General features: G+C 36.4%; 1 protein-coding gene across 2 annotated transcripts in view; it reads left to right on the top strand.

The window, feature by feature from the left end:
* Positions 1–12,111, top strand: part of SLC27A6 (solute carrier family 27 member 6) — a 68,815-nt gene that overhangs the window by 49,294 nt on the left and 7,410 nt on the right. The window contains exons 5-7 of one of the 2 annotated variants that reach the window (XM_037028427.1): positions 3,350–3,544; positions 9,458–9,548; positions 10,145–10,231. In XM_037028427.1, the coding sequence (XP_036884322.1) occupies positions 3,350–3,544; positions 9,458–9,548; positions 10,145–10,231 (373 nt within the window). The remainder of the gene's footprint in view (positions 1–3,349; positions 3,545–9,457; positions 9,549–10,144; positions 10,232–12,111) is intronic. The other variant, XM_037028433.1, reaches the window with a different exon arrangement.

Below are 12,111 nucleotides of genomic sequence, written 5' to 3'. Positions count from 1 at the left end.
GGGACATATTGGTGGAAATATTGCTGCATGGATTATCTGAGATGTTCCTGCCTATGTTCTGCCCTAGGACTAGTCTGGTGTCGCAACTTATATTTAAGTCCTTTATCCACCTTGAGTTTACTTTTGTGTATAGCATAAGTTGGTGGTCGATTTTGTTTTTTTGCATGTAGCCGTCCAGGTCTCCCAGCACCATTTGTTGAAGAGGCTATTTTTTACTCCATTTTATGCTTCTGCCTCCTTTTCAAATATTAATTGACCATAGAAACTTGGGTTTATTTCTGGGCTCTCTCTTCTGTTCCACTGATCTACATGTCAGTTCTTCTGCCAATACCAGGCTGTTTTGATTACAGTGACCTTAGAATAGTTTGATATCAGGTATTGTGATCCCTCCTACTTTGCTCTTCTTTTTCAAAATTGCTGCAGCTATTCAGGGTTGTTTATGGTTCTATATAAATTTTTTAAATGTTTGCTGTATATCTGTGAAATATGTCATTGGTACTTTAATAGGGATTGTGTTGAATCTATAAATTGCTTTGGGTAATATGGACATTTTGATTATTTTAATTCTTCTAAACCATGAACATGGCATATGCTTCCATTTATTTGTTTCTTCCTTCATTTCTTTCTTTAGTGTTATGTAGTTTTCTGAATATAGGTCTTTTTTGCCTTCTTGGTTAGATTTGTTCTTAGGTACTTTATTTTCTTGCTGCTATAGCAAATGGGATTTTTTCCCGATTTCTGTTTCTGATATTTCATTGTTAATGTACAAAAATGGCTTCAGTTTCTGAATATTGACTTTGTATCCTGCTGTTTTGCCAAATTCACTTATTAGTTTGAGTAGTTTTTTGGTGGAGCCTACAGGGTTTCCTATGTATACTATCATGCCACCTGCAAACAATGACAGTTTTACTTCCTCCTTTCCAATTTGGATGCCTTTTACTTTTCTTTCTTGTCTGATTGCTGTGACTAGGACTTCCAATACTATGTTGAATAGAAATGTTGAAAGAGGACACCATTGTCTTGTTCCTGATCTTAGGGGGAAAGCTTTTCGTTTTTGCCCATTGAGTGTGATATTAGCTGTAGTAGTCTCAGATATGGCCTTTATTACATTGAGGTATGCTCCCTCTACTCCCACGTTGCTTAGTGTTTCTCTCCAAAGTATATAAATACCTCACATGACTCCACTCCAGGAAGACAAAAAATCCAATTAAAAAATGGGCAAAGGATCTGAACAGACACTTTTCCAAGCTGGGATAATATCCTAAGAATCCTGAAACACCAATCCGAAAGAACCAATGCACCAGAATGTTCATAGCAGTACAATTTATAATAGCTGAGTACTGGAAGCAACCTAAGTGCCCATAAGTAAATGAATGGATCAAAAAATGGAAAGCTATGCAGAAGAAAGAAAGAAGGAACTCCTTCTTTGAGACAGCATGGATGGATCTGGAGAGCATTATGCTAAATGAAGTAAGCCAGGCAGTGAAAGACAAATACTGTATGATCTCATCTATAAGTGGAACCTAATCAACAAAGCAAACAAGCAAGCAAAATATAACCAGAGACATGAAATAAAGAACAAACTGACAATAACCAGAGGGGAGGTGGCAGGAGGTAAAGTAGGAAAAGAAAAGGAAGGGTCCTCAAAGAACATGTATAAAAACCCATGGATAGCCCCTGGCTGGTGTAGCTCAGTGGATTGAGCGCAGGCCTGTGAACCAAAGGATCACGGTTCGATTCCCAGTCAGGGCACATGCCTGGATTGCAGGCCAGTTCCCAATGGGGGATGCACAAGAGGCAACCATACATTGATACTTCTTTCCTTCTCTCCTTCCCTTTCCCTCTAATGATAAATAAATTTTAAAAAACAAAATCAAAAAAAAAAAAGAACCCATGGGCAAACCGAAGTGGGGTAGGAATGTGAGAGTGGGAGGTGAGAGTCATTGGGGTCGGGGAGAGCAGTCAGGAGAAAATTGAGAAAACTGTACTTGAACAATTTTAAAAAGTAGGCCCTGGCTGGTGTAGCTCAGTGGATTGAGTGTGGCCCTGCGAACCACACAATCGCGGTTCAAGTCCCAGTCAGGATACATGCCTGGGTTGCAGGCCAGTTCCCAGCAGGGGACTCAGAACAGGCAACCATACATTGATATCACTCTCCTTCTCTCCTTCCCTTCCCCTCTAAAGATAAATAAATAAAAATCTTAAATTTTTTTTTAAAAAGTGGAAAAAATAACCAGAAGTAGAATCTCAGGATCATTCGGTAGTTCTATATTTAATTTTTTGACAAAACTCCACACTGTTTTCCATAGTGATTGCAATTCTCTATGTAAATCCTACTGGCAGTGCACTAGGGTTCCATTTTCTCCACATCCTAGAGAGATTAACACTTGTTATTTCTTGTCATTTTGGTAATAGTAATTCTAACCGGTGTGAGGTTGTGACTTTTTATCATTGTTTCATTCATATTAATTAACATAGTGCTTATTGAATCCAGAATAAAATATAGATCTAGCTTTTCTTTTAATTCCAAATATAATCTAGAAGTAAAATTAATGGAACATTGCACATTGGAAAATATAATAGTTACAAGTAATAATCATAATATTTGCAAGCCAAATATTACAGTGGGTTTTTGTTTGTTTGTTTTAGAGATAGGAAAGGACAGAGAAAGAGAGAGAAAAACATCTATGTGTGGTTACCTCTCATGTGGCCCCCACTGGGCACCTGGCCTGCAACCCAGGCATGTGCCCTGACTGGGAATTGAACCTGTGACCCTCTGGTTCACAGCCTGTACTCAATCCACTGAGCTATGACAGACAGGTTACAGTGTCATTTTAAATGACCTCATTTTATTGCTTACTATATGCTAGGCACTGGTCTTAATTGTATACTTCAGTATATAAGATAGATATTATTAGCAGTTTTTGCAGAACAATAAACTGAGTTGGAATATTATTCAACCTCATGTTCAAAGTTACATAGATAATGGTAAAGCTAACAATATGAACTCAAGTGCATTTTACAGTATTTTTAAAGTAATGTTTTTTCCCCTGGAATGCACTTTCTTTCATACCTTAACTCTACCAAAATAATGTTTCAATAAGCTGGAGTTTGGGAAGAGCTTTTCCCACATACGGGAAAATAAAAGCTGTATTACTCTGGGCCACTTTAGTTTTATTAGCTAGTGGACACAGTTCTGTAAGAGTTACATGATTTCTCTTTTTTTACTTTCTCTTCGTTATTGCACTTAGGCAACTTCTAGATAGTTACCATTTAAGTTATAGTAATGAAAGAAAGAATTGGGAACTAGAATTTAATAAATTACAAGTAAAATATTTTCTTTTGACAGAGAGAAGGAGAAAAGGACCATCAGGTGCGTTTGGCAATTGGAAACGGTGTGCGGAGTGATGTTTGGAGAGAATTTGTAGACAGATTCGGAAATATTAAGATGTGTGAGTTTTATGGAGCAACTGAAGGGAACATTTGTTTTATGAATCACACTGGGCAAATTGGAGCAGTCGGGAGAACAAATTTCTTTTACAAAGTAAGTACCATTTTCTTTTTTACAAAAGAAGTATTTTGAGACCTGCCAGCCTGTCTTCTAGCTTTGTGCTTATACCTTATGGTAAATATCATCACATGTTTTTTTTTTAAGTTGAGAACTTCTAAATAAAGTAGTGGCCTCTAAGTGAACTGTATTCTATAGGTTATGAAAACCTCAACCTCCCATATTTTCTTTCTATCAAATGGGGATAATGATACCTAATTATTTTGTTTAGTTTTTAAATTTCATGATATAAGTATGAAAAGCAAGCATAGATCCTGATATATATTAATTTGACTCCATTTTCTTTAAGTATTTTTAATCCATTATTTCTATTTACTTTGCATTTTTATATCATTCAAAAATTATGTTTAAGCTTCTAATACATGGTTTATTTAAAAACTATATCAAGATACCACTAAAATCTTAAAAACAGCCAAAAAATCACCTTCTTAAGAAAGACTTATAGCTGCATTCTCAATAGCAACCATGGAAGACAAAAGATGATAGACAGATATCTTTAACAGGCTTGGAGAAAATAATAGTCAAATAGAATAAGTACTCAACAATATTTTTAAGGAATAAAATTGAAAATAAAGAAGATGTCTCAGAATTTATATAACCTTCAGAGAAAATAAAATCAGAATTATAAGTAGTGTTACTACCAGTGGACGGTCATTCAGAGCAGGGGTGGGAGTGTCTCCTCCCACCCCCAGTCAGGATGGCAGCGGAGCGAGGTTCTTTCAATGAAACTGCATAAAGCCCCTCCCCACTGCCTCTCCGAGACCAGGGGAAGACAGGAATATGCACCATAGAAGTCAAAATGGTGGTACAGGAGGCTCTGTCAGTCTAACCTGGGGAAGGAGAGGATTGGTTGGGAGGTGGACCCATCTGAAGCACATGAAAATTTGGGAAGTTGATTGGTCATTTTTGAGAAAGCACTGGGTTTGTCCCACACCCAAGCTAATATAGTCCCTGGGGAACAAAGAAGCTCTCTCCTGTTCATGGTTCACTACTTGGATGGTGCACTTGCCTGTTCTTTCCATGGGCCATGTGGCCTTAGCAGCCACATGGCCCATGGCCTCCAGGAGGTAGAATCAACATGACCAGCTGTCTGCCTGCCTGTCTGTCTGTCTATCTATCTTTCTATCTATCTGTTTCTCATAAACCTGGTGATGCATTTGCTGGTACAGGAATGCACGATCTTGTGGCCCTAGCAGCCTCATGGCCCATGGACTCCAGGATGGAGCCCAAAAAGGGCAGCAGCCAGGAACAAGTTAAGCTACCTAGATGTCCACTTAGCAACCCCCTGCAGGCTCCAAAGGACTTTAAAATGGAGCAGAAACTCTGGACACTGGTTTTTGTTTTGGTCATGCTGAGGACAGTTGGACTTGTCTTGGTCTTACAGAGGAGATGGACTTTGAGACAGAGAGTCCACCATTCTCCCAGGTCATGCCCCATCTGAATAAAACCTTTTTCCTTTTTTACCAGATACTGCCACATGAGTTTCGCTTTTGTGGTGTCAGGCAGATGAAACCATCTTTTTTATTTGGTAACAGAAATATATATATATATATATATATATATACACACACACACACATCTCTTTTAATATTTAATAGAACAAAGAAAAATTTCAATGATATATGACATTTGAATAATATTATAAACAAACTACTTGAATTAATGGACATAAATAGGACACCACATCTGAAAGCTACAGAATATTCATTATTTTCAAGCACTTATGAAAATTCACAAAGATTATTGGGCTACTTAGGGAATTGTAGCAAATTTCAAAAGATTGAATTTACATGGATTGTGTTCTCTGATAACAGTTTAATTAAGGTAAAATAAAATTTTTAAATGACAGGTACATCATCTCCTATATGATTGCAAATAAAACATCTCTAAATTTTCATGAGTCAACAAAAAAAACCAAATTTAGGAAACAGTTTGAGCTGAATTATATTGAAAATGTTACATTTCAAAATGTATAAACTCAGATAATAGCAGCTGAAAACTTGTGGGCTAAATATCCATTTCTGTAAGTTAATTTAAAAAACTCAACCCTGGCTGGTGTGGCTCAGTGGACTGAGTGCCAGTCTGCAGACCAAAGGGCTGCTGGTTCAATTCCCAGTCAGGGCACATGCCTGGGTCGCAGGCCAGGTCCCCAATAGGGGGCATGCAGAACCAACCACACATTGATGTTCCTCTCCCTCTCTTTCTCCCTCCCTCTCCTCTCTAAAAATAAATAAATAAAATATTTTTTTTAAAAATCAAAGAAATAAAATGAAATAATAAAAAGCAAAAAAATTTTAAATAGTAAGGAAACATTTAATGTCAAAAAAGATAAAAAGTATGCTATAAACTGAAACTAATTCAAAATAATATTGAATTTACACAGTAATTTCAAAATAAAAAGAGATATAAAATATAACTGTTAAAAAGTAAATTTGAAGCTGGTGTAAATTGCTCTAATGATTTGCATTCTGAACAAAAGTAATTTGGGGAAAGTAAGTGATTATATTACTGAGTTTTACATTCCTTACAGTTAATTTTCTCAATTCATTGAACTGATTCCATTAAAAACTGGTATTTATATTAAAAGCTCCTTTAGTGAAACTGCATCATTCCAAAGTAATCATCCCACAGGAGTATAATAAAGAGTATTATACTTGTATTTTTATCAGTCTTGACTTTAATGTTCTGATATCTTAAATTCCCTGTCAGATTATAATAATGGCAATAATGCAGGAACTCCTGATGTCTCCTATTTATTTAGAAAATTTCTGATTTTCAAATTATTTTAGTTTTTCTTCAGTTTGGAAATGAGGAAAGTACCTAGTACAAATTTAGTCTTTCATCATTTCATTCACATACTGTTTTTGTTCCATAGCAGGCGATCAGAAAAAACTGGGCCAATAACTGTTCCATCGTTGCGTGGGGAGATGTGATAAGTATATCTCTCAAGAATTTAACCCTCACAGAGGTCTACACTTACTGTCTCAGGAGGGAATCAGGCTGTAAACAGAGAGAGGATTTAGTAAGTGAAGGAAAAAGATGAGGCAGCAACAGAGTTCCTATGACCCAAATGTCCTTCTTGTGTGCTGTACTCACTATCTAAATGCATGAGACTGTAAGGCTGTGTGTCCTATATATGCTCCCAAAGCAAACAATATAAAAAATTTGGTGACAACTCATTTGAGAAACAAACTCAAGTAAAAGTTATGGACTTGCCTTCTTTTCTATACCTGGAGGTAGTATTTGAGAAAAGGAGCAACCATGAAATCCCCAGGGGAAATGAAATTTGCAAAGTGGGTGGGAGGTAAGTCTAAATAAAAAGCAGCTGGAAAAAATATGGATGCACATCAAAATAATAAGTCCTCCAACATGGCCAGGAAATATTTAGAAAAACTATTTCCCATAGGTTAAAAAATTGCGTTATTACATCTCCTATTTACTTAGAAAATTTCTGATTTTCAAATTCTTTTTTTTCAATTTGGAAATGAAAAAAGTACCTAATCCAACTCCTTTAAAAATGAGAGCTCAAAGAAGACAAAAATGCAAGGAAAACCTAAATCAACAAAAGGAGTTTGAAAGTATGTCTGCTCAGCTCTGAAAAATAAATTCATAAAAGGAAAACATGGAAATATTGCAGAGATGATCACACTGAAGGACTTAAGCAGGACTGTAAACATCATCAGGGAGCAAGATGGATGGGACTAAGGGGTCACACAAACAAAAGAATAGGCATATAATATAAAATCAATTTCAAAGATAAAATTTGAAAACAAAGACAGTGTTCTGACATATGCTTAAGTGGTGTTCTTGTAGGAGGAAAAAAGACAAGTCAGAGAGATTTTAAAAAGCACTTGAAACCTAACAGAAGAAGACTTCCTTAAAATAAAGATTTGAGTATTTAGCAAAAGAGCACATTGTATTCCAGGGTGGGAGGGTAAGGTGAAATATGGTACAGAATGATCATCAGAAAAATATATCCTGGTGAAATTATTGAACATAAAGAACCATAAGGAGATGCTGAGGCAGAAAAAACAGAGGATGTACACAGTGTAGGCTGAAGATGTGTCTGTACATATACATCAAAGGCATATTAACGTGTGGCACCTAGTTTTTTGTGTGCATTATAACAGCCATTTTTTATAATCTTATGGGACCTCTTGAAGGCAGGAAAAAATACAGAAATCCCTCTCGCTGAGACTTAATGCTCTGATCCTGACTACTTCTAGAAGATGCTGTGATATATGTAAGTTTCATTTGTACTATAAAATCACCCAATTTCTGACCATCGAGTCACCTGTGTCTGATAACGGGCACAATGAACAGTAATTTAGTGTGGAAAGAATATCAGCCACACATGTGGCTGCCAAATTAATTGAAAACAAATAACACTAAAGCTGATAACGCCAGTTGGTGGGCAAATGTTTCAAAATATAAAGCATGTTAAAACAGCAGAGAAAAGATTGAATAAGGAACAGGGCTCTGTTCTTCTTTGGCCAAAACGATAAATGCAGTTCCGGAACTTCTGGAATCTTTCTTTTTGCCAGTCATTAGGCAAGTAGCCAATATCCTGTTATCCCAATTACAGACAAAGACCAACAAGATGCAGTCTTGCATTTTAATAAAGATTCTTTATGTCCAGAATAACAATATATTTTGCTTTGCAACCTCTTTCCTTGGACCTCATCTTAAAATAGAATAACACTAATTTCTACCTCATAGAGTGTCTTGACGATTAAATACTGCTCTTAAACTCTTAGCACAATGGCATATTCTAAGTGCCAAATCAGTGTTAGTCAATCCCTTTTATATTTTAATTCAAATAGTGAATTGTGATTCTAGCTGTATGCTGATTTTACTGAGATTAAAAACCAGAGATATTTGCGTTTAGTCTTTTATAATAAATAATACTATTACATTTATCTCATCAATGTCATTCATCTTTTCCCACTTATTTGTTCTATATGTGTTCATTTCTCATGTCCTCTTGGCCCTTCTCCTATTTCTATTTGTCCTTTTTTACTATTTTTTTCTCACTTCACTTTATTACCTCCATTTCAGTTTAGTATTTTCTAATTTAGCTTAATTAATAAGATTGCTTACTTAATTGATCAAGAAAAGCTCAATGTTCTTATCTGTAAAATGAGGGGGCTGGATTGAATCAATCCGTCTCCTCTCTCAGGGTCAGATGTTAGTGACTCTGTGACTCCGCCTGACATGGCAGTAATGTACATTTCAGGAACAGGGCAACTGGCCATATTTGGCAGCAAAGAGAGATGTCCAACAAGCTTAGTACCAGCGTGATTAGGACGGTCCAACAAACCTGCAATCTCCCACCACGATAGTGCACAGAAGTACCGAGTGTGAGATTAGGGACATTAGGTCAAAGCCCCGTGGGAAAGGTCACAGTGTCAGAGAACAAGTACTTTTTAGGCATCTGATCCCTTTTCAAGAGATTGTAAATTAAAAATAGGCAATAAAATCCTTGCATTCACATAGTTTACATTTTAGTGCTATCAAAACTTTCCATTTCGAAGTATGTTTCCAATGAATACAAAAAGAAGAAAGCGAGAAGTGGTCCTCTTCCCTATAGTTAATAGGAAATGTAGTCAAGCTCAAGGATTGCTTGCATTCACTCATTCAGCATTAAAATTAGTGATGTTTTGTCAAGGAATGTGCAACATAAAAGAAATGAAAGTAAATGCCAGTACATGAGTGCTGTTGACTAATACCTTCAATTTTGGTGTCTCAATATTTAGTTATTTCATCAGCAAAGGCTCCTTCTTTTAATAAATCCACATTCTAATTCATTTCAATTGAGCATAAAATCTACCAGTAGATGTCACTGCACAAATAACTAAATTGTGTTTTCATTTGATTTTGTTTTTGCAGGTTTTTTTCAATTTTGACTTGATAAAGTATGATTTTCAGAAAGATGAACCCATTCGAAATGAACAGGGCTGGTGCAGCCGTGTGAAAAAAGGTAATACTGTATGAAGATGCCGCCTCAGGCACAGTTTCTGAATTTCCTTATAAATTACTATTAAATTTAGAAAAGAAAGTGGATATTTCTAACATGTAATGTGACTTACTTGGAAGTTCAGTGTAGGTAGAATGATTTAATTAGTAGATGTTAGGAGACTCAAAGTCTCTCAGATCATAAATTATTAAAATTTAAAAGTGATTACTGTTGGGCTCTTATTTTTCTTTATCCACCACTTCTGGTTTGTGACTGTGGCAATAATGTGCCATGTCCTATATCACCAAAACACAACGTAAAAACAAAGGACTTAATTTAACATTCTAGGTGTAGCGGGAAGTCAGGCAGATGTGAATTTAAATCTGGGCTTGCACACTTAGAAACTGTACTGCTGTGAGAAAGTCACTCAAACTGCCCAAGTCTCATTTTCTTTATATGTAGAGTGGAAGTGACATGCTTATTTCATGAGATTATTGTTGACAATTACATGAGATGATGCAGAGGTGTCCAGCCCGTGGGCCGCATGTGGCCAGGAAGGCTATGAATGCAGCCCAACACAAAATCATAAATTTACTTAAAACCTTTGTTTTGCTCATCAGCTTTCATCAGCATTTGTGTATTTAGGTGTGGCCCAAGACTACTCTTCTTCCAGTGGCCCGGAGGTGCCCAAAAGTTGGACGCCCCTGGTAGGCAAAGGGACACCCCTGCAGAAAGCCTGGTGTGTTGCTTGTCCCCCTACCACCCCTCCTCTCTGCCCTCACTCCCCTTCCTCCCCCAAGGTAGACTTTCTTATAGCTTTTGGTTAGAAATTTTAATGATAGCAAGTGCTCCAATTAACTTGCCACTGCATATAATTATTCTAGAAAACTAAATGTATAGCTGTGCACTTAGAATTGTTTGGCACTCCAGTCTGAATAAATCTGGCCAAAATGACTTTTTTGTGCCTCAAAATGTTTAAACTACATTTCAGAGATGATATCCTGTTCATCTTAACTTCAGCTGTGGAGATAAAGGTTGCAAACCTGGTTTTTGTTTTGTTTTGTTTTTCCTGACAGCTGAAACACTGGAAAAAATATAAACCTTACCTATCAAAAAGCAGATTTCCTAGTCTTCTGAATCCCAAGCCTAAGGGCATTTATCAAATATCTTTCCTTAATTGAACTTTATAGGTAGTATTCAAGAGAAGAGCCATTTCTAAAGGGATTACAAAGAATTTCATTTAAGCACACTTTGCTAATATGTATTGTTTTGTTTTGATTTGTTTTGTTTTGTTTTACAATTACAATAATATCTGATTTTGGAACTTGAATCCCAAAACTGCTTCTTCCTACCTTGCTGTTCTCATTATGGATTACTAAATATTTTATTTTTCCATTAAAGCATTGTTTCTTGCATAAGTTATGCCTATAAAGGACAGATAAGAATACACTCTGACCTTTTAAGCATTTGCAATAATTGATTTCTCAGAAAGAAACCATCACTTGTGTCCTGAAAAAGAAAAACAACCTAAAGTTTAAGGGAAATGTGAGGCTTGGAAATTCTGAATTACAGTGTGTATAGACTGATGGAACATGCAATGGACAGGAGGCTTTGGAGTCAGGTGGACCTGGTTAAAGAAAAATTCCATCCCCAACAATTGGTTGCTGTATGCTACAGGGAAAATACATTTCTTCTATTTCCTCAGTTTTTTTTTAGCTGTAAAATAAAGATTATATAAGGGCCCTCCCTGCCTTACAGGTTTGGGATAAGAATCAGATGGGATACATATGTAAAGTGCTCAGAATAGTGATTGGTACCCAAAAAGTGCTCAATACGTGTAATGAAGATGAGGATAATGACAGGGATGTTGATAATGACCGCGAGGAGGAGCATTCTCTGCCGCAGCAGCACAGGCTTGTTTTGACCTCCATGCCAGTGTGTGCTCTTGGAGCCAGAATATCCAGAAGGTGTGGAAGTAGTTGCAAGTTGAAAAGAGAGTTTTAAAAAAACCAAATAAACAAACAAACTGGAATTCAGTCCATTTAACTCGTCAAGAGGATGATGACTCTCTTCACAAATTGCTGCTCTCTCCCTCGTCTTCTACCTTCTCCTAGAACTAGTTGTTCACCTTGCAAATCGTTGTCCAAAATTTTGATTCATTTGAATAAATGCGATTGAGAAAAACATTTTGATAATGTGTCTATAAGTAAAACTAATGAATTTCATGTCTCATCTCTTGCCCATTGAGAATTTTCAGGCTAACATACCAGAGGAATAAAACACTTGCCTAAACTTCCAATAACATTAATTAGACTAGAGATAGCGTTATACAAAAACCTTGTTGCAAAATCATTAAGACTTGACTTTGAGTACTACATACATTCCTTTATATCGGCTGGACTTTGGTAAATGACTTTATTCTTTGGGGCCCTTCCTCCTTCCGTGTGAAACAGGGATTTTAATGGTCAATTTCAAAGGATTTCTGTGACGAATAAACAAGACGGCAGTTGCAGAGGGCATATGGGGCTTGCTACCTAGTAAGTGCCCAACGAATAAGACTACTATCATAACCTTATTAAAATTATTG

Source organism: Sturnira hondurensis, unplaced genomic scaffold (genome assembly GCF_014824575.4).
Source record: "Sturnira hondurensis isolate 20B ecotype Veracruz unplaced genomic scaffold, ASM1482457v3 Scaffold0001509, whole genome shotgun sequence".
In the NCBI taxonomy this organism is placed as follows: domain Eukaryota; kingdom Metazoa; phylum Chordata; class Mammalia; order Chiroptera; family Phyllostomidae; genus Sturnira; species Sturnira hondurensis.
The sequence above is the reverse complement of the archived record's forward strand: the minus strand, read 5'-3'. Positions and strand labels throughout refer to the sequence as shown.